The sequence below is a fragment of the Natator depressus genome, chromosome 10 (genome assembly GCF_965152275.1).
Source record: "Natator depressus isolate rNatDep1 chromosome 10, rNatDep2.hap1, whole genome shotgun sequence".
NCBI lineage: Eukaryota > Metazoa > Chordata > Testudines > Cheloniidae > Natator > Natator depressus.
The window spans coordinates 78,021,254-78,045,035 of record NC_134243.1 but is presented as its reverse complement, the minus strand read 5'-3'; the positions used below and the strand labels follow the sequence as shown (position 1 = coordinate 78,045,035).

Sequence of the window (23,782 nt, the reverse complement as noted above, 5' to 3'; positions counted from 1 at the left end):
CTTCGAGTGATTGCTCACGTCCATTCAACTTAGGTGTGTGCGCTTGCCACATGCACCGGTGCCGGAAGTTTTTCCCTCTGCAATATCCGCAGGTGACCGGCTCTGGCACTCCCTGGAGCGGCGCATGTATGCCGCAGACTCCCTCTTTAATGTTCTCTGCCCTGTGGCCCCGGCCAGAGTAGCTTTGCCCCTACGTGAGGGGGTCGTGAAAATTACAAATGCCCTTTGACAAACCCCCTCCTCCTTGCCTCCAATCTCCAAGAGGATGGAGCGCAAGGACTTCATGCCATCCAAAGGCCACAAGTACCTTTATACCCACACTGCTTCTAATTCCCTAGTGGTAGAGGCGGTCAACCACAGGAGAGACAGAGTCAACCGGGGGCTACCCCTAAGAATAAAGACTCCAGGAGACTAGACTTGTTTGGGCATAAAGTTTATTCGTCCTCTAGTCTACAGTTGTGGGTGGCCAACCATCAGACCTCCCTAGGCCCCTATGATTTTAATATGTGGAAGGCCATGACCAAGTTCGAGACTGCCCTTCCTGAAGCTTCTAGGAAGGAGTTCCAGGCGATCCTGGATGAGGGCTCGACTGCAGCCAGAGCAACTCTCCAGGCAGTGTTGGACCAGCGGTTTAAGCCGTAGCAGCCTCAGAGCCAGGGGAGCCACCCTCACCAGGAACCTCCCCACAAAAGATCCAGGGGCTACAAAAGGCGCCCTGGCCACCAACCCCCGTCTACATCCCAGGCAGGCTTGACCAGCAGTAAGCAGATGGGCAAGCACCCGTTTCGAGGATACGCCCAAGGGCAACCTACCAGACTGTTCCCTGGATCCTTCCTCCCATCTGTTTGCCAACCACCTTTCTTCCTTGCTCCCTGCGTGGGGGTCTATAACATCGGACCAATGGGTCCTCAGTACGGTGGCGCAGGGTTACACTCTTCAGTTACTTTCTACACTCCTTCCCTTCTCCCCGTCCGTCTTCATGGACCCCTCACGAGAATCTTCTCGTACAGGAGGTCGAGAGTCTACTACAGCTGGGTGTGGTAGAGGTAGTTCCTGTGGAGTACAGGAACAAGGGGTTCTATTCCCGATACTTTTTAATCCCCAAGGCCAAGGACAGTCTGTGGCCCATACTGCGGGTCTTGAACTGCTACTTAGAAAAACTAAAGTTCTGCATGGTCTCCCTGGCCTCCATCATCCCCTCCCTGGATCCAGGAGACTGGTGCACCACCCTCGATCTGAGTGATGCATACTTCCACATCGCCATCTTCGAGGGACACAGACGCTTCCTCTGATTCATGGTAGGTCCTGACCACTATCAGATCTCAGTCCTTCCATTTGGCCTAGCGACAGCACCATGGGTATTTGCCAAGTGCATGTCGGTGGTGGCTTACCTCAGACGTCGGGGTGTCCAGATCTACTGGTACCTCGATGACTGGCTCGTCAAGGGCAACTCCGGGTCCAAGGGGACGTCGTGGTTCTGCTAGCCATGTGCTGTCGCCTCAGCCTGTTAGTGAACGATAAAAAATCCACATTAGTTCCGGTACAGAGGATAGAGTTCATGGGAGCGGTGCTTGACTCGACCTGCACCAGGGCGTTCCTGCCGCTGGAGAGATTCAGGGCACTGACAGACCTCATCGCAGAGGTCTCCACATTTCCCCTGACCACAACCAGGGTTTCCCTGCACCTACTAGGTGACATGGCAGCGTGTACATATATGGTGTGCCATGCCAAGCTCCGGATGCGACCCTGGCAGCAATGGCTGGGGACTATCTACTCCCAGTCCTTGGACTACCTGGAGAAGGTCGTTAGCATCCCCGCAACTGTACTTACCTCCCTATGATAGTGGACCACCCCTGAGAAAGTCCTGTAAGGAGTTCCCTTCATCAGCACTCCTCACTCAGTCAAGCTGGTTTTGGATGCCTCAGACCTCGGCTGGGGGGGCGCACCTCAGCATCCTCCAGACCGAAGGTATGTTGTCTCCAGAGGAAATGACGCTACACATAAACGTCAGAGAGTTTAGGGCAGTACTCAGAGCATGCGTGGTCTTCCTACCTCACCTTTCGGGCAGATTGGTCCGAGTCCTCACAGACAACACAGCCTCGATGTTCTACATCAACAGGCAAGGGGGAGCACAATCCTTGGCTGTTTGCCAAGAGTCACTCCGTCTATGGGACTTCTGCATCGGCCACGGAATCCATCTAGCAGCGTGTCACCTTCTGGGTGCCAGGAACATGCTAGCAGATCACCTAAGCAGGGACTTCTCCTCTCACCACAAGTGGGTGCTCCACCCGGAGGTAGCCGGCATGATCTTCCAGAGGTGGGGAACTCTCCAAGTGGATTTGTTTGCCACCAGGCAGAACAGAAGGTGCCATAGGTTTTGCTCCAGACAGGGTCTGGGCAAGGGCTCCCTCTCCGATGCCTTCCTCCTGCCATGGGCAGGAAGCCTGACGGATGCATTCCCTCCAATTCCACTCATCAGCAAGGTCCTAGCGAAAATCAAGAGGGACAAGGCAGAGGTTATCATGGTAGCCCCAGCGTGGCCTCGCCGGCACTGGTTTGGGATGCTATCGAGCTTGTCAGCGATCCCTCTGTGGCCCCTGGCGAACTGAGTGGATCTGCTGTCACAGGATCACGGCTGACTCTTGCACCCCAACCTGGTGTCCCTTCACCTCATGGCGTGGATGTAGCATGGCTGAACCCAGATGAATAGGCCTGCTTGGAAGGGGTCCAGAAGGTCCTTCTTGAGAGTTGAATGCCCTTGACTAGGCAGACCTACCTGGCAAAGTGGACGAGGTTTTCCTGCTGGGCGGCCGAACGGGGCATCTCCCCTTGGAATTCTTCAGTACAGTTGACCTGCTTCATTTGAGGAACCAATGCCTGGTGCACTTCTCTATCAGGGTGGATCTGGTGGCCATTTTGGCCTTTCATCCACCAATCCAGGGGCAGACTGTGGTCTCCCATGACATGACAGTCAGGTTCCTTAGAGGCCTCGAGAGACTCTTTCCTCAAATCTGGTCCCTGGCCCCTCAGTGGGATCTCAACTTGGTTCTGTCCAGGCTCATGGGCCACCCTTTGAGCCTGTGGCCTCATGCTCCCTGTCTAACCTATCGTGGAAGGTAGCTTTCCTGGTGGCAGTGACATCGGCGAGTCTCCGAGCTGTGAGCCCTGACCTCAGAACCACCGTACACTGTCTTCTGTAAGGACAAAGTCCAGCTGCGGCCCCAACCGGCCTTCCTTCTCAAGGTGGTGTCCGCTTTCCGCATGTGCTAGGACATCTTCCTTCCAGTCTTCTGCCCTACACCCCCTGAGACTAGTTAAGAGAGGCGCCTTCATGCCTTGGACGTAAGAAGGGCTCTGGCTTTCTACCTAGATTGGACAAAATCTTTCCCTAAGTCGACTCAGCTTTTCATCTCTACAGCTGATAGGAGAAGGACCTCCCGGTGTCCACGCAGAGGATTTCTAACTAAATCACCTCTTTTATTCGCATCTGCTATGAGTTGGTGGGAGTCCCTCTGCTGCCGATCGTCAGAGCCCACTCAACTAGAGTGCAGGCATCCTTGGCGGCCGTCCTGGCACACGTTCTGATCCAGGACATCTGTTGAGCTGCGATATGGTCCTCGGTGCACACATTCACGGCCCACTACACCATCACTCAGCAGGCCAGGGACGACACTGGGTTTGGCAGAGCTGTATTGCAATCTACATGTCTGTGAACTTCTACCCACCCCTGCGGGGTACTGCTTGGGAGTGACCTAAGTTGAACGGACATGAGCAATCACTTGAAGAGGAAAAGACAGTTTCCTTTTTCCGTAACTGGTGTTCTTCGAGATGTGTTGCTCATGTGCATTCCATGACCTGCCCTCCTTCCCCCCCGTCGGAGTTTCCGGCAAGAAGCACCTGAGGCTGGAGGGGGATGGCAGCGCCCTATATGCCATGGCATATGTGCGCCACTCTAGGGGGCTCCAGAGCTGGTCCCCTACAAATACTTCTGAGGGAAAAACTTCTGGCACCAGTGCATGTGGCGAGCACAGATACCTAAGTTGAACGGACATGAGCAATCACTTGAAGAAGAAAAGACAGTTACTTTTTTCTGTAACTGGTGTTCTAACTGTCTTTTCTGCAGTATATGGGGCTTAGATGTTGTAAAAACAGGTCACCATTGCTCAGTGCCAGAGGGCTTCCTCTATCTCTACATCGGCATTGTGTAGCTCCTGTTGGGGCAGTGACACTCCTGACCCTGCTGGTCTTTGCCATGTCGCTCTACCTCCCTTGAGGGGAGAGCCTTCTTCATTCCCAGGGATAGGGTGGCAACAGCTGTACTCACTATAATTCAGCAGTCTGACCCCAGTTGCCTTTCCTGTTAAGCTGTTTGCTTAAGAAAAAGAGGAAAGAAAGATAGAAACAAAGGGAGGGATTTTTCTCTTAGTCTCGTGTAGACTCAGGTGCTGGAAGTTACGTGCCTGAAGGTCAGGGGAAAGCTGGTTATAAAGGCTATGGGTTGGTAGCCCTGTTCTTGCATGCTGTTGGCAGTGCTCCAATCCATAGCTATTGTATTGCCTAAACATCTGTGTTGCCTTACTGCCTGCAGACACTGTCTTTGTATCTGATCCAAAATGCCTACTGAAGTCAATTGGAGACTTTCTATTGACATCAGTGGGCTTTGGATTATGCCCTTCTAGAAGGAAGCTGATCTGTTCATTCATTTTCTCTGTGCCCCTCTTCAGTTTGGTTCTCAACATAGTGTTTCCAATTCATAGTGCTTTAGGCACATCCAATTTTGTTTCTGTCCCTTTTAGAGTCTTCCAAAAGAGAAAACTGGTAATGCTTCCCTGCAGAGACATTAGAGCAAATTTCATGCAGCCGTACACAGCAAATGGTAATATGCCTGTAAGGTACAGGTGCCCACTGCCAATGTGAAAAAAGGATTCACCTTATTAGTGGCGGGATTTACTCACTCCACATAGCCTAATACTGCAGTCCTTGCTCTGGCAAAACTCCCAGTGAAAAAGTGAGAGACTGCTGTGAGTTTTGTCCCAGCAAGAACCGAGCAGAGGAAAGACAGCAAATTCATTTGGTTTTATTAGATGCTTGGTGCCCATGTGTTCTTCCTCCAGTGCAGTAAAATTCTAATTAAAGAACAGATCCTACCTCCCATTAATATGACTCTAAAGAAACATTTTAAAGAATGTAGCATTGTTTTTAAGCCAACTTTACAATGAAAAGAAAAGCAGCCAGTGTTTTGTACAGTGTTGTCTCTCTTATGAAGCTTTTCATGATTTTGAACTTCTGGTAATGTCTGGAATGCCAGAAGACTTAAAGGCTCATTTAACCCAGCAGTAATTTCTACAAAGGAAATGACAGGCTTTCTCTGGGAAAAAAAACAATCAAATTTTCAGGTCTTTCAAATCCTCCCCCAAAATAGCCCCTGATGAACATTTCTTAAAAAGCTTCTTTGATGTCTCTGTCAGGAGTAGATCTCATTTGCCCCCTCCCCCCGCCGTTTTCCTGCTTCCAAAATATAGCGAGATCATTATAGCACTTGCAAACCACTCTAACTTTCCTCTTCCAATTAAAGGAGGAGTTAGGATGATTTTCTTTTTATTTGAGCAAGGAGTAAAATGTCTGAGAACAATCGTACAAATGTTTTAGCCTTTTCACAGAACGCTGTGGGGATGTTCTTTAAACTAAGATTACTTTGAGAAGAAAATATTTCCACAAGGAGCACTAGCTAAGGAATCTGGGAGGTCTCAAATGTACAGCAATTGAATTAGGCTCCACATCTCGGAGAGTCAATGACTAGTGAGATCATCATCCAAGATTAAATCATGACCTGTATTACCCATACAGTTCCTGTCAGATGTAGACAGTGAACTAATCAGTACAATCTTTCCCTGAAGAATTCAAGGACTTCCTTGCATCCATTTAAAAAATGAAGTTTAGATTAATTTCGTCCTGTGAGGAATAATCTATCTGTTCAGGGAAAAATCACTAATGCTATTGAAATTACCTTCCCTTCTTTTCCCTTCTCGCAGATGAAGGAAGATCTCCAGCATTGGGAAATTACATTGAGTTCAAGTTCTAGCGGGTTTCAAATCAACCTCTGATTTTATGTCCACCTATGTTCCCACACCCAGCTAAGGCATATGATCTCGGAAATGCCTGCTTGCATGTGGAAAGTGTGTGCCCCACCCAGTCTTGCAGATGTAAAGACTCAGATGAACATTTTCTTTGGGTGTATTATTGGACACCAGGGCTGAAAATTTGGAGCTAAAGATAAAGACTCCAACAAGTTCAAAGCATGGTGTGTATATATAGTATTACACACAACAACCAACATAAAAAGAACATGAAGGTTGCAGAGTCAAGCACGCTGTTAGGGGGCTTATTCCTTCACCCACTTCCTTCCCTGGTCCTTCTCGCGTGAACAGAGAGCAACAATACCCGAAGTCCAAAGATGCAAACAATACGATGTTTACTGGGGTGAACTTCCAGCAAGCATGATTCCAGTTTCCTTCCTTAGTGTCCCCCCTTCCCAGCTCTGACACCACAGAGGCTTACCTGTGTCCCTGTTCCCATTTCCCCCGTTAGCTAAACATGATTCCAATTTCCCCACCCCCATTCCCTGTTCCCATTTCCCCCTTTAGCAAAACATGACTCCAATTTCCCCACCCCCATTTCCTGTTCCCATTTCCCACCCACACACACACTCACTCCCTGATTGACTGCAGACTATCTAGTAAAACTTGAGTTCTGCTTAGCTATACCTTAACCAATCATTTTCCTGAAATTTAACTAACCAATCCTAACATATTGTAACATGATTATGTAACCAATTATATCCCACCACCTTAATTAGTTTACACCAAGCAAAATTAATTATCCAGCAGACTGGAACAATCACAGAACCAGACGGAGGTTATACAGACAAACAATAGCAAAGTGGGAACTATAATGACAAAACATTACAGAAGTGAGGATTTCACATCCCAGCTATTGATGAGTGAGTTCTTGCCAGACAGGATGCTATCAAACTAAGTTTCCTTTTACATCTTCTAAGCACTTCCCTTTCTCTGGAGGCGATAGGCATTATCAGGACAGGAGTGTATTCCTAACAGCCCAATAGCACCTTCTTTCAATGTGCCTAGTCTGGAATGTGAGGATGTGACCTTTCCCAGCTTATGGCTGCCTCTGTTGCTTAACCAAAAGCCTTAGCCTAAGAACAGGGCCTCAGACTGTCACAGTAAGAGAAGGACCTTACACTGGCATACAGTGATTTTGATTCTTTCTTTCATACCTCTATAACTAGCTAAGTGATAAGAATACACCTAAATTCTTAGAGTATAGGCCTTTACAGACAGGCCTGAATATCTATATCCTAACACACGCAAAAGTTAGGAAATGCCAGAATGTGGAAAAAATTGTCTGTGATCATGTAATTAAAGACTGCATCGTCATGCATACATGAAAGGGGTTTGAATTAAGGTTGCACAGGCGACTTTAATTCTGGCACATCCTAACATTTGAGTGCTGGGCTTTGAAACCTTAATTCTTTTATGATAGTTTTTTGGGTGTAATAAGAAAAGGAGTACTTGTGGCACCTTAGAGACTAACCAATTTATTTGAGCATAAGCTTTCGTGAGCTACAGCTCACTTCATCGGATGCATACTGTGGAAAGTGTAGAAGATCTTTTTATACACACAAAGCATGAAAAAATACCTCCCCCCACCCCGCTCTCCTGCTGGTAATAGCTTATCTAAAGTGATCACTCTCCTTACAATGTGTATGATAATCAAGTTGGGCCATTTCCAGCTCAAATCCAGGTTTTCTCACCCCCCCCGCCCCCAACACACACACACAAACCCACTCTCCTGCTGGTAATAGCTTATCTAAAGTGACCACTCTCCTTACAATGTGTATGATAATCAAGGCCCACCTTGATTATCATACACATTGTAAGGAGAGTGATCACTTTAGATAAGCTATTACCAGCAGGAGAGTGGGGTGGGGGGAGGTATTTTTTCATGCTTTGTGTGGATAAAAAGATCTTCTACACTTTCCACAGTATGCATCCGATGAAGTGAGCTGTAGCTCACGAAAGCTTATGCTCAAATAAATTGGTTAGTCTCTAAGGTGCCACAAGTACTCCTTTTCTTTTTGCGAATACAGACTAACACGGCTGTTACTCTGAAACCTGTCATTTTGGGTGTAATATCATAGCTTTTTTAAAAACTGAAAGAAACAGATATTCCATCATGTGGGAAACAAATTGACATCCACAGGAGTCATCAACGTGATTGGAATCTTTATAGATTCATCAACGTGATTGGAATCTTTATAGACCTCTGCCACTTGGGCTAATGAACTAATAAAAAGTTGTCATCCTCTATGTGGACCAGTCACTAGAGTGGGATGAGAGACACAGTTGCCCCGGGCTGCCAGGAGGAAGGAAAGTTGCAAGGAAAGTCCTTTTAAGTCCCTGAAGTCCTTGACTACAGCATGCAGAGTGCAGGCAGTATTTTTGGAGAACCCATTCCCAAACTATAACAAATGTATACTGAGCACAAGCAAACTGTAATTTTTAAAGGTTTAAAACTGGGTCAAATTTGGGTGGATTTTCACTGGGATTACTTAAAGCATATCAGTGACATCCGGGCAACTCCCTGCTAAATCTCAAGCCCTTTCTCCAAAGCACAGAGGTGCTAGAGCTCCTCAGCAAAAGTTGTAAGACTGTTTTAACATGAGCAAAATAGTATATTTTCCTCTGCTTTCATTCTCTGAAACAGCAGAATCATTTCTGTTGAAATTATCCAAAAAAATTCATCCTGAGGCAGACACCTGGCATGGGAAATTTTAGGCTGAAGTGTTAAATTATGGCAGTGTTATAAACAAATGAAAGCAGGGTCTTATAGTGGAAAGTGATGGAGACTCTTAACTGTAGGCAGTGGTACCAGTTCTGCCTATAATTCATAGGTGCATAGATTCCAAGGCCAGAAGGGACCACTAGGATCACCTAGTCTGACCTCCTGTGTAACATGGCCCATAGAATTTCCCCAAAATAATTCCTAGAGCACATCTCTTAGAAAAACATCCAGTTTTGATCTCAAAATTTCCAGTAATGGAGAAATCACCGTGACCCCTTGGAAATTGTTCCAGTGGTTATTTGTCCTCACCATTAAATATTTATGCCTTATTTCCAGTCTGAATTTGACTAGCTTCAACTCCCAGCCATTGAATTATGTTATACCTTTCTCTGCTAGTCTGAAGAGCCCATTATCAAGTATTTATTTCCCATGTAGATAATTATAACCTGTAATCAAGTCACCCTTTAACCTTCTCTTTGTTTAAGAGAAATAGATTGAGCTCCTTAGTCTCCAGCTATAAGGCTTGTATTCTGATCCTTTAATCATTCTCATGGCTCTCTGAACCCTCTGTAATTTATCAACATCCTTCTTAAATTTGGGCACCAGAACTGGAGCTAGTACTCCAGTAGTGGTTGCACCAGTGCCAAATACAGAGGTAAAATAAATAATCTCTCTGGTCCTACTTGAGATTACCCTGTTTATGCATCCCAGGATTGCATTCGCGCTTTTGTCCACCGTGTCTGGGAGCTCATGTGCAGCTGATTAACAACCACAACCCCCAAATCTTTCTGAGGGTCACTGCTTTCCAGGAAAGAGGCCCCCACCTTACTAAACAATCTAGACCGTCCTCTTCATTATTTACCACTCCTCCAATTTATGCATCATCTCCAAACTTTCAGTGATGATTTTTTGTTTTCTTCCAGGTCATTCATAAAAATGATAAATAGCATAGGGCCAAGAACTGATCGCTGCAGAACCCCACTAGAAACCCACCTGCTTGATGATGATTCCCCATTTACAGTTACGTTTTTAGACCAATCAGTGGGTCAGCTTTGAATCCATATAATGTGTGCCATGTTAATTTTATAGCATTCTAGGTTTTTTTTAGTCAAAATGTTCTTAGGTATCAAGTCCAACACCTTACAGAAGTTAATTATGTCAACAACTGTTGCATTTACCAACCAATACCCTTCTGATAATCAAAGACAATCTTTGTAACAGAGTATTAAAATATAGTTTTTAATATCCCAATGTCCCAATATATCTTTTATCTACAGAAATTCAATGTGTTAACTTCTTTAATGGTTGTAATAGCTTTCTGCCCATGCAGTTTATCATCGCTATCTTGATAGTGTTGGGAATAAGCAATTAAACCATTGTTTCAATAGTGCATCTTTATCCATCTGTATTCTCTAGAAATCTGACATTTAGACCTGGTTCTCCATTATTTTGCCATCGCATAGTTTTGATGTTTCTGCCACTGAGCTTTTGTGCAAAATTCTTTGAAAGGGTCTTCTGAAGTTGTGATTATGTTGAGGACAGCTGTAATTTGTAAGGCAAGTGTAGGAAGCTGTTAGGATAAGCAGTCTTCTGGGTTTAGATTCAAGCAGATCAGAAAGAGATTTGTATCCTGCTGGCTCTTTCCTTTAAAACAGATGTTAATGTGACTTTTAATGTTCATTAACATGAGGAATTAATAGACCTGGCCGGAGCCAAGTGCATGGTAATGTGAACTGCCTTTGTGACCCCAAGGATTCCCCTTTCCTGCATCCTATTCCAGTCCTGGGCATCTCCTGCCAACTGTGCTGAATTGTGCCAAACTGAATGGTGTGGTTATAACATGGGTAAATGTCAGCTAGGTACAAGAATGTGACCGGAACAGATTTTCACTCTTGACCCAGTACAGGATTTGTAAAGCTAAGGGATTATTTTAACTCTTTGTTCCTGGTGTCCTGGAATGGGGTATTTTAGGTTTTACTGCTGTCTCTTCATGTTTGTTAGTGGCTTGGGTCGTGTGTGACTCAGTGTCATATAGAGATGTGCAATCATGTCCTAACACAGAGTTAAAGACAAATATAGAACTAAATTCGGCACTAATTATACCCATGCAGTCCTATTAACTACAGTAATGTTGCAGGTGTACAGTTATGTTAAGGGCAGAAACTCTTTGTGGTTTCAAAAAAATGCATTAAATAACTCATGATAATCCTGCTTTACAGGCACCTTCTCACCTCAGATTCAGGTCGTTTCGTTTGATTTGTTATATATCCTCTTAACAAGGCTAGTGTTTTATTTAAACATTCCCAATTAAATTTAGAAATATTCCAGAATAGTGATAATTGGCTAAAATCTGCTCTTGGTTATCCTGGTGTTAATCTGGAGTAAATTCCTTGCAGGTAGTGAAGTAACTCCAGATTGACATCAGCATAACTGACATCCGAATTTGGCCCTTTTTTTTTTACACTGAGATAAGGATACCTACGTTACTTTTCTCTGCTAGCATGTCGATAAGATTCTGTTGATTGTCCGCACATAGAGTATGAATATGGTCAATATATAAAAAAAAACTAGAACCCACCACACACATAAAATTATGATAGAGGTCAAATAATCACAGCCCTTAACGGTGCAGGTTGTGCTGCTGGTGCTATATAGGGTGTCTTTTTCATATTAATAGTGTATCTAGAGTGTGATGGAAATGCACCACAAGGGCACAAATAACGGTCTCTCATTGGCATAAGTCGTTTGATAAGTGGCATAGTTTCCTTGGAACTCATTTTATTTATCCGCTCAATTTTTAGACCTCTCCGTTTGCTTCATCTTTGTCCAACTTGTGCTGCCATGCTAAATTCTCAGTAGATCTACTCATCCTGAACACAGTGGCTCAGTAATCATGCATGGAGGAGAATACAGTTGTTCCGAGTGAATGGGTTTCTCAGACATGTCCCTATTGGGTGTGTATTGTGAAACTAAACTGACAGTCGAAGAACAGAATTTGGTGATATGATGATACATGCTATAGTAGCTCTCAGAACCCAGTGCACGATATAATTAGCATGCACTTTCACTAGGCCTGATGTTTTGCATTGTATTAGAACCGTGTGTTTTGCAGAGGCATGACTTGCTCACCCGTAGATTTATAATATGCAGACATCTCTGATTACACTTACGCACCCCACCTCGTCCTTTACGTAGCTATTTACCCTTTTATTGTTGGCAATTATTCTATGGTGGTATCTCTGCGAGAGAGGAAGTGAGTGAATGCATTTGCCAAGGAATGTTGGCACATGACCTGCAATATGGCTGCTCTCATTAATACAGCCTTTCCCTGGAGAGTGCTACACGTTCACATCTCTCTCTCTCTCTCTCTCTCTCTCTCTCTCTCTCTCTCTCTCTCTCACACACACACACACACACACACACACACACACACACACACACACACACACACACACACACACACACACACACACACACCCCCTGACATCGCCGCTCCCAGTTGGCTCTCTTATTGATGTTGTGGTTCCAGTCTGTACATCATTTTGACATTTTAAATAGCATGTGCGTTTACAGTATAGCTTCTGTGTAAGCTTCAATTATTCTCCTACTCTCATGTTGTTGCTATTATTATTTGTCTATTACAGTAGAGCCTAGAGAAGTGGTTCTCAACCTGTTTACCATTATGAGCCACGTAGGCAGCATTCTATGTGTTATGTGGGCTGCATTCACACAATATATATACTACCTCTAAAGCCCTGAGATGTCACATGGGCTGCAGCTGTGAGTTGATTGGACCACAAGCAGCCTGCAGGTTGAGAACCACTCGCCTAGAGGCTCCATCAGGACCAGGGCTAAACTGTGCCAGGCCTACACGATGTTTGTCAGAAAGATTTAAAAATGACAGCTCTCTGCCCCAACGATCTTACAGCCCAGAGGCTTAAGTCCGTGTGATGCTGAGTGCTCTGAACTCCATCATCCTCACCTGGGATTGAGTCCACGCAATGGGAGGTGAGGCCATTTACACTGGTTTCACAGATATCCGAATCTGGAGCCACTACTGGGACATAAATTAGGATTTCACACACTAAATTCCATGGGAAAAGGTTCTTTTTTGGTTAAGGTTTCATCTGCTTCTAGTGTTTTATTCTCCAACTTGAACTGCTAGACCCTGATTCTGCAACCACTTACACAGATGAATAATTTTACACACATGGGTAGTCATGGTAAGCACAGTGGAACTACTCAGACGTAAATATTTGCAGGATCCAGGCTTTAGTATATGAGCTCTTTGGGGGAAAGACTGTATCTTTGCATGTGTCTGTATAGTGCTTAGCACAATGGGGGTCCTGGAAACTATTGCAATATAAATATTATATAATATAAAATAAAGTCCTACGGCTAGATTCTGCTTTCAGACATAGAGGTGAAAATCCAGGTTGACCCAATGTAAGTCTTTTATATTGATGTCCCTAGAACCAGAATCTGGCCCACAAACCCCAATTTTTATTTTTATTTTACAATGATCCATCTAGCAATGACACAGTTTGTCACAACGGTTTATGGCTTTAAGTGAGGAGTAAACAACAGGAATGGATACAATTTTGAGCGAGAAAGATCCAACTTTCATGTTAAATTGCTCAGACATTAAACCTGGAGGAGATGGAGGTAATGAAAATACAAAATGCTTTGTATAAAATCCCCACGACACTTCTGAATACAATAAGCTGATACTCCTCTAACACTCATTTTACAACAGCACAGTGGTACTGTGTTCACCTGCTTTACCTCTGTTATAGGCCTTCATCCAGCTCTCACTGAAGTTAGTGGAAAGACTCCTAGGCATTATCTAGACCAGGGGTGGCCAACCTCCGGCTCTGGAGCCACATGCGGCTCTTCAGAGGTTAATACGCGGCTCTTTGTAGAGGCACCAACTCTGGGGCTGGAGCTACAGGCGCCAACTTTCCAATGGGCCGGGGGGCGCTCACTGCTGAACCTCTGGCTCTGCCCCTTCCACCCCTTCTCGCCCCCTCCCTGAGCCTGCCGTGTCCTCGCTCCTCCCCCTCTGCCCTAGAGCCTCCTGCATGCCATGAAACAGCTGATCAGGAGGTGCGGGGTGGGAGGGGGAGGCGCAGCTCGATGAGGCTGCTGGTGGGCGGGAGGTGCTGGGAACGGGGAGGGAGGGAGAGGGAGCTGATGGGGGGCTGCTGATGTATTACTATCGCTCTTTGGCAATGTACATTGATAAATTCTGGCTCCTTCTCAGGCTCAGGTTGGCCACCCCTGATCTATACCATGAAAATTATTCTTTTCTGACAACAGGCATCAACACTGGGGTGAACAGTGCTGAATGTAACCATAGGGATGGAACCAGAGACCTCTGGATCTAGACTTATGAACCTTTATTGCTTGAGATATAGGATTAGGTTTGCAAACTCAGAGGTAAGTAGTGGACTCATAAATGTCAGTACATGTTCTAGCCACTAGAGAGGGACAGAGAGTTACTGACTGTGGGTTAACCATGTACTTTTTCAGAAATTGTGATTCAAACCTGCCTGTAGTTTCTGTAAAGTAGAAGAGGCTCCATCAGCTTCAGCTGGAGTTGGATCTGGTCCCTGGGGCACTCTGAATGAGAAGCAAATCTGGCCCCATCTTTTTTTTTTTTCTCCTCAGTGTTTTCCATGTGGAGTCTGCTGCCTTTTAAATCCTTATTTGTAGGTCTTCTTTTAAATACCTGCTAGTGAAATTCACATTCTCAATATCTGTTGTGTGCCAAGCTGTTTTATTTAATAGCAAGTTAAAACATTTTGGCTGGCTACCTTGAGCTAGACATACCGAGTGGTGTAACGTGTGAGCACTGAGGCATTGTGTTTAAAAGCCTTTGGAAAATCCATCCAATGGCCAGCCAGTTTCCCACCCACTACAGGCCGGTTTTACTATCCGAATTTTTTTAAATGTTACAGCCAGTCAGAGGAGTTGCTGCTCCTTCCTGGTGCACCCTGATCTTCCTTGTGAATAAAAACACCTGGGCATATTTAGTCTTGAGAGAAGAAGACTGAGCGGGGACCTGAGAATCTTCACATATGTGAAGGGCTGTTATAAAAAGGATCAGTTGTTCTCTGTGTCTACTGAAGGTAGGACAAGAAGTAACAGGCTTAATCCACAGCAAGAGAGATTTAGATTAAGTGTTAGAAAAAACTCTCTTAACTATAAATTTAGCCCTGGAATAGGTTTCCGAGGGAGATTGGGGAATCCCCGTCTTCGGAAGTTTTTAAGAACAGGTTTGGTCTAGGTCAGTGGTTCTCAAAGTAGGGCCGCCGCTTCTTCAGGGAAAGCCCCTGGCAAGCCGGGCCGGTTTGTTTACCTGCCGCGTCCGCAGGTTTGGCCAATCGTGGCTCCCACTGGCCGCGGTTCACCACTCCAGGCCAATGGGGGCTGCAGGAAGGGCGGCCAGCACATCCCTCGGCCTGCGCCGCTTCCCACAGCCCCCATTGGCTTGGAGCGGCGAACTGCGGCCAGTGGGAGCTGCGATCGGCCAAACCTGTGGACGCAGCAGGTAAACAAACTGGCCCGGCCCGCCAGGGGCTTTCCCTGAACTAGCGGCGGCCCTAGTTTGAGAACCACTGGACTAGGTTTATTTAGTCCTGCCTCACTGTAGGACCTTGTGATTTCTTGAGGTCCCTTCCAGTCCTACATTTCTGTGATTCTATGATTACAGCGTGGAGTGAGATTTGGCAAAGCTAGAGAAAGAGAGAAATTTGAAATAAACGTTTAAATAAAATGGGCACATCTAAACGTTAAGTAATATCACAGTGGAGTTTCAGGGACCAATCTGGACTAGCCGCTGTATAAACATAGACACTTTCCCTGCCCCTCCAGCTTACATACAATACTTTTCTTAATGCTTCATGAGATATATACACACACACACTCTCTCTCTCTCTCTCTCGATAATACTTAGTCCTGCCTTGAGTGCAGGGGACTGCACTAGATGATCTCTCAAGGTCCCTTCCAGTTCTGTGATTCTAATTCAATACATGTGAACAGAGAGATTTGTATTCTCAGACCATTTTACACTGCTACCTGCAACTTTGGTAAGCATCGTCCCTGTTGTACACCTAAGGGAACTGAGTCAGAGCAATAAAGTGACTTGCACAAGGCAGAGCGAGAATTAGGCCAAAGTTCCTCACGCCCTTTCCTGTGCTCAGGTCGCTAGGCCATGCACCTCTCTCCATGCAGCATGTAGGTGTATAGTCAATGAGATAAATTTGTGCCTGGAACAAGTAGCTCTACCTCTTTTTGAAGCCAGTGGAGTTGTGCCTTCTCCCAGGTTGATTTTGGCCTTTTATGCTTTTGTTCAATACAGGGTTTTCTTTTAAAAAAAAAAAAATTGAAGATCAGCAGTGCTGGTTGAATAATGTATCTTCCTCTTCACCCTGGCTGAAGTTCCTCATTCCAAGCCACTAATACACAACTTTCCAGAAACAAAAGGACAAAAAGTTATCTATTTTTCGTGGGAGAGACTCCACCTCTGATGGAAGCTATTTGAAGAGTAGAGGAGACCTTGTGGTTTGTAGGACGAGTGCTTCCAATGACTGTGGCTTTACAGTTACATTTTGAAGTCTTGCAACAGCAGTACGAAGCATGTGTAGCTTGACTTCAGTGCAGCCAGGATTTCAGCCTATACCTCTAATTCCACCCTGGGTTTGCTCCTTCCAGCTTTCTCAGACATACTGGGAGAGAGGCTATTAAAAGATTTAGGTTCTAATCCTGCAAAGCACTTAACAGTGTGCTTTTAATTTTAAGCCCAGGACTACTCCCGTGTGGTACTCATGTGCTAAAGTACCTTGCTGGACCAGGGCCTTAGTTAAACAAGCGTAAAGACCTTTGTGTAAGTGCCTGATGTTAACCATGCCTTTTTTCTGTGCTTGCCAGACTAAGCATCAAAGGATGGAATGAGACTCTATGAATGCACTCACCTAATCAACTCAGTAAATGAATGTGTCTCTTACAGGTTGTGATAGTGATCACTGGGGGCCGCATTGTAGCAACCGCTGCCAATGCCAGAACGAGGCTCTCTGCAACCCTATCACTGGAGCCTGTGTCTGTGCAGATGGGTACCAAGGATGGCGCTGTGAAGAGCTCTGTGACCCTGGGACTTATGGAAAGGGCTGCCAGTTTAAATGCCAGTGCCAAAATGGAGCAACCTGTGACCATAAAACAGGAGAATGTCATTGTGCTCCCGGATACGCAGGGGTATTGTAAGTTCAATGACAGGCATATTTTACTGTGCATCACTTAATAGCTTTGCTTTGACCCCTCTTAGTTCAGTGCATGTTTGATAAAATATACACAATCGATACATTATACTTTTTACTCTCTAGAAACCAGGTAACAGGATTTATGGGAGACTGAACAAAGGAGCACTGTTTATCACTGCTAATTACAGCTGTCAACACGTGGAAATCAAATTTTAGTCTAAAGAGAGATTAAAAATTCAGGAGATTTACCTGTGAGTAAAATTACTGTAGCTGTGGTATGAATATGAGAATCAAACCATAGTACTGTACTTGCAAGCAATCAGAGATACATGTTTAGCGATCCAATGCAGTAGCAAATGGGACTCCTTTTCTCTGACTTATCTGATTTCCAATATAACTGAGGAAGAATTAAAGATAACTCTATCGGCTTAGTATCTAGGGGGCAAATTTCTAGCTCTGTGACTCCCGTTAACTGTGACAAGAATCACGTAGCTAAATCTCCATATCCCACACTGAAAGTTTACGAGTTAGATTCACCAAATCTGCATATTAATTTTAGGGCAGCTGAGCAATAGCTTCTTGTTTAAAATTGCCGACAGTGTAATGTCAGTTCTCATTAGAGTTCTTGCAGTAGTTTCAGAAGTAATTATGCTTTTCAAAATTATTTAAAGGAAACAGGAGAATTTTCTGGGGGGAGGGGTGTTTTGTTCACTGAGGCCTACTTACGGCTTTTTGAAAATCTATGGCAAATGCCCTACTTTTTTTTTTTGTATGCAGGGTAGTTGTAGCTATGTCAGTCCCAGGATATTAGAGACAAGGTGGGTGAGGTAATACCTGTTATTGGATCAACTTCTGTTGGTGAGGGAGACAAGCTTTTGAGCTGCAAAGAGGAGTTCTTCAGTCCCATTGACACTGATGCAGACCTGAAGAAGAGCTCCTTGTGGCTCGAAAGCTTGTCTCTCTCACCAACAGAAGTTGGTCCAATAACCGATATTACCTCACCCACCTTGTCTTGCTCTCCTCTTGAAAAAATTTATTTATTTATTTATTTATTGGGGTAATCTAGCATTGCCTGTGGGCCAGTATGAAGGAAAGAATGCTTATGCCTAGATAGAAAACAAAGACTGTATTAACCTGTACCAATAAATTGTGTCCCTTTAAATATTTTACTACGTACCTGATTTCCTTACAATATTATTAACTCAATCTTATAAGCACTTACTACCAAAGGTTCTGCTTACTGTTAAGTAATCCCGTCCACTCACAGCAGTAAAGTGTTTGCAGGATCAGCTACTAGTATGTTGCATGAGCATCTCTATTTGGAGGAATAGTCTGTTTTTTGCTTGTGAGGAGCCTAATCTGTTAAAACTAGTAATCTGAGAAAGCAGCAGCCAAATGTGGTGAAAAGCACCCAGGTGCAGAGAGCTAGCACAGGCCTATTTGGGTCACTTCAGTATCATGAAAGCCATGCAGTCCTTGCATTGACCTCAGGAGCCATTGGATGACAATTTCAGGGCTCAGGTGGCCCTGTGCCTGCCCTCTGCACCGGGGGGGAATTACATTTGACATTTTGTAATAATTTTGGAAGAACAAAACACTTACTGTTTTTCAGCATTTTAATCCTGTTTTATTTTGTTTGCTGCATCGCGTAATTAAGCTTTAAAGGCTGGATCTTGCAACCCTGATGTGCATGAGTTGTCTTTACTCACGGGAGCAGTTCGGCTGAGGCTGGCGGGACTTCATGCGCGAGTAAAGAGTACACACGTGAACTAGGCTTGCAGGACTGGCTCCTCAGAACACAAACACAGCATCTTGTAGGAACTTAAATGTTGGAAATTTTGGTTAATTAATTTTTACTGTTGACATTGCCCATTGAAACTCACTGAGCCATTGATGATTTGCATAAGAGCTCCCATGAGGCTGTGTGGTGTGGATTTGCCCGTTTCTTGTTAATGTTTGCTTTTAAAGTGATCACTTGTGTTTTGTTCCCCGCACCCCACCCTACTTGCCCCCCACCAAGCTGTGAAGAGCACTGCCCTCCAGGCAGTCATGGAGCTCAGTGTGAATTGCGCTGCCCATGCCAGAATGGGGGAGTCTGTCACCATATCACCGGCGAGTGCTCCTGTCCGCCTGGATGGATGGTATGTAACAAGTTACGACTCACTGCACCTGTAGATCTGTGCTTATATTTACTTTGAAAGTACATTATCATTTACTTACTCACCGTCGATACCTTGGGCTCCCTCTGTCTGCTCTCGGTATCCACCTGCTGTCTCTTGTCATATGCTTTGACTGTAAACACGTTGCAGTGGGGCCCGTCTTTTCCGTATGTTCACGTACAGCACTTACCGCAGTGGGGCCCCGAGGCACTGCTGCGGTGCAATAAACACATAAGAGACTGTGACTAGCCTCAATGCACCTGCACTGGGGAGTGAGGAGGAATAAAGTTCCTCCACCCCCATATGGATCCTCCCCACATCATGGCTGAAAGTGTGGAGAGCAGTGACAGCATGCCCTGTGCTATTTCCTGAGGAGCTGGGTCTGGAATGCGCAGAGAGGGGTAAGGAGCGGGCAGAAGCTTGGCTCCCCCACACTCAAGTGCTGAGCAGCAGAGCAGAGCCAGTGCTAGGAGAGGGAGCTACACCCTGCAAAGAGCTGAAGAACATTGTTCTCCCCCCAAAGCACCCCTGTGGGCAAGGGGGGAGCAGGGAGGAATTGGGCCTCTGTGAGTTACAATTCCTCCTTGCGCCTTCTCCTGGGGTAGTGCAGCTACATGCAACCCTTACAGAGAATGCTGAGCAAATGCCGAACGCTGTGGTGTTTTCATAACAGGAGAGGGAGAAGGTGGGAGAAGAGCCGGGGCTCTGAAAGGCAACACTACAGAGAATAGACACAGCATCGCGGGGCCACGGAGATAGGGTCAGTGCTACCGTCCTTACTCAGGCATAATTCCCATTGATTTTAATAGGAGTTTTGCCTGCGTGAAACAGTTGGCCCCGAGAGAGCAAATTACCCTCTGCTTTCATTTTGTGTCAAGAAAGCAAGACCAAACATTTTAAAAATCCTTAACTTTATCAATAATGTGATAATTAACTCTCTACGGATTTGTCAAATCTCCCAGGCCTGCACACCGTTCAACTGCGCTTCGTTACCTGGCACTTTGCCAGTATTAGCAATTAGTCTCTTGGCAGTCCTGCTGGAATTGAATGGAAAACAATGCCTGTGATTTTTCGAATTCCTGGTACGCCATAAAGATCATCACACATCACAATTTGATGAGGACCTAATTCCACCTGGGAAGTGCGGGAGTGAGAGGGGACTTTGTATTCCTCTAGCTCTTTAAAATACCTCCACATGCGTGCTCGGAAGAGGGAGAATTGTACCGCATATCCTGTGTATGGAATGATAAATGTAGAGTAGGGCGCTCAGTTCCTTCCTCCGATACACAAATGAGCATCTTCCATTGCCCAGAATGATGTCCAGGTGCCGCTTCCTTGTTTTTCTAGGTGCACCGTTATGCTATGACAAATAGCCCGGTCCTTAACATTGTCCTCATTGTCAGCAATCACAAGCTTGCAGGGGAACAGAACTTGTGTTTGGATCCAAACACTGAAATATAGTGATCTAAATGTCTCTGTGGTGTAATTCTATTGAAGTCAGTGGAATTAAACCAGGGATGGATTTGATTCAAGAGATTTTTTTTCACCCCCTCTCCCAGTAATAGGAATCTGCCAACAGACTGAGTGCAAAATCATTGCTGGTGTAAAACAGTGCACCTTCACTGGTTTCAGTGGGATTGAACCAGCTTACGCCACAAGGAATTTGGCCCCAAAGAGGTTTAAAAAAGCCTCGTTGCCTGGAAGATAAACTTTGGTTGCAAGAGAGTTGAATTAGCTTGTCAGACATTTTGATCATGGTGCTAGGGCCAGATAAGATATTTTCCTCAAGATTCTGGTGGCAGGTTCTAAGCTATCACAGGAGGATAGAGATGCATGAGCAAACCATCCCTTCACAGACTTTCCAACATAAGCCTTTCTCTATGTTAAGAACTCCAAGTGGATCTCTCTCATAAGACACTCATAGCCAAAGTGAGTGGTGACACAGTGATGACTCGAAGCTGGTCCAAAAAAACCCAGCAGTGTTCATATAGGGTAAGTCACCCTCATTCGGCATTCAGTGGGTGAGCAAAAGACCGTTCCTCCCTGAGGGGTGCGTAGCTAACAGATGAAGCAGGCAACCCCATTGTTTTTCTCAGGCTGGCAGGCGGTGCTGCCACACTGCAATTCCCCTGATAGTTGATTAGTAAAAAGAAATGAGCATCAGTATGTCATCCAGAGATTTTTTTTTCCTGCCACTAGTGCTCCCCTAATATTTGTACTCCACATACCAGCGTTTCTGAGAATCTAAATTGTCTTACTGGACTCCTCCTTTTCTGCTATCTGGGCAGGAGACCTTTTCTCGCAGGGTGGAAGTGTCACTAAAGAAAAACAAGAATGTAAAGGAAGATCAGAAAATTTTAGAAGTCTTTTAAGGTGCAAAGTGGGCCCTAAAGGAGAGTGCTACAGCAATGATACTGCTGAGCAGGTGCAGCTATTCGTTCTGTCCCATTTGCGCTGTGCAACTTGAAGCTTAGAATTTTTTCTGCAATATTCAGTGGCCCAGAGGGACTTTCCTGACAACTATTGTTGGCTGCTTAGTCTCCAGAGAAAAACCTGGAGTTAACAATTGATGTGTTTGAACTGAGCATAACTAAAAATTGAAGTGAGAGATCAAGTATTCTGGGGGGAAGAAACTGAAATGATAAGCAGAAGAATTCAGCTTGTAAATGTTGGGATTTTAAATTTAAAGGGACTCTCCAGGGTTTTCATGAAAGGCTGAAAATCCAATGCCTAGAGAAAGAGCAACTAATTCCTTTCTCTTGCTGGAGTTTTAACTCCTGGCACGTGCCGTGGTTTGTGCAGCCAGACACAGGTGGGCAATAAAGGGCAGGAGAGATGGGGCTGCTAAATTGTGTTCATTTTCTTTTATACTATTGATAGTCTCTCTTTGACAACTGGATGTTTACTTGCAGAGGATACTTCAGACTGTCTCTCTGTGTGTGTGTACTGGAGTTACACTGCACATGTGAGAGAGAGAATTCTCCTTGGATTTATACGACTGTAAATTTACTCCAATTTTATAGTTCCTGGGACCTGCCACTACTCCCCCACTGCACTTTCTGTCCTCTCCTGGGCTGCAGACCATGGGAGTTATTAATGACAGCTTTGCTTCCTTAGGAGCTGTGGTACCTGGGGGACTAGGCACCAAATTGAAAGGGTAAAAGTGGCCTAGAGAGGTAGTCTCTGGTTTCCCCTTGGATCTGCCTCCCTTAGAGGCTGTTTCTTCTACCCCTCAAGCTGCTTTGTAAAACCCTTTCCTGTGAAGGGGGAATCTGACAGAAATACAGTGAGTTACAATAACTCAATGTTTTATGTTGAGTATTTATTTCCCCATGTTTTTTTCACCAGGACAGCATGCAGCCTATTGTATGAAGTATTACACTAGAAGAGTGCCTTCTAATGCTAAAATGTATTGGGCATTTTTCACTCCAGTGGATGTGGGTGTTGGTTGGTGGGTGCTTTCGCCTCCATCTCACCCATGTGCAGGTTTCTTTTTGTTGTTGTGGTTTTTGTAAAATGAAATAAACGAAGGGGTGGGAAGACTTTTTCTCTAATGCAAAATTGTAATAATGCTGGGAAACTGTATTAAAAGCAGAAGCCCAAGAGTTTGGGGTCTTAAAAAATAAACTTTGCTGATAAGATGCATAAACCACAAGAAACGTTGGTCTGACATTTGATCTTCCACAAAGCGGCGTTTTATATCCTCGTAGCACACATTAATGCAAAAAGTTATGCCTAAAGATTTGTTTGGCTCTGGGGGATAGATCTCAGAGTACTACTTTGTCATTGTTTGTTGATAAAAATCCTGTTCTTTTTGAGACATGAAGTGAAAATGCATTTATCCAGATAAATGGATGCCTGCATTTCCAAATATATAGTATTGCTTATTACTCAAGCCTGGAGAGACATGTTTGTTACAGCGGAATCTGACTGGTCTTGAATTGAGGCCAAAATGTCTGTTTTCTAGCCAGGGAACCACCTATCACCAGGTTGAGAAAGACCTGAGGGATCTGGTTTATGGTTAGAGAGAGCGGGCCGCCTTTCCATTGCAGGTGTGTTGCTATTACAGAACTTCCTAAGCTGTTGACATTGGGCCCCGGAAGAGGAGCTGAAACCAGGAATATCCTCATTTGTGATGCTCCATTTTTCTTTTTTGTGTAAGATTTATTCAATATGTGCTTTGTTCACAACTAGGAGCCCCTGGCACTTGGTTGGGGAAATGAGACTTCACAGAGACACCCCCCCCCCGCCCCCCCCAAAAAAAGTTCAAGGGAAATCCCCTCGGCTTTTCTGTCAAATGTTGTGTATTCAGGCAGTGACTCCAATACTGAAGGTCTCCCAGCACTTTCCATTGTAAGACCCTGCCTCAGTTGCTTATAACTCTGTCCAACTTGAATGGTTTGGGCTGAAATTTTGCATGCTATGTGTCTGCCTCAGTCTGAGGTTAAGGGAAAACCTGTTGTTTTGCCCATGTTAAAGTCTTACAACCTTTTAGTTGTGGAG

General features: G+C 45.0%; 1 protein-coding gene across 4 annotated transcripts in view; it reads left to right on the top strand.

Annotated features, from left to right (window-relative positions):
- Positions 1 to 23,782, top strand: part of MEGF11 (multiple EGF like domains 11) — a 376,622-nt gene that overhangs the window by 225,299 nt on the left and 127,541 nt on the right. For all 4 annotated transcript variants that reach the window (XM_074966585.1, XM_074966582.1, XM_074966584.1 and 1 more), the window contains 2 exons: positions 16,874 to 17,120; positions 19,141 to 19,261. In XM_074966585.1, coding sequence (XP_074822686.1) covers positions 16,874 to 17,120; positions 19,141 to 19,261 — 368 coding nt within the window. The remainder of the gene's footprint in view (positions 1 to 16,873; positions 17,121 to 19,140; positions 19,262 to 23,782) is intronic.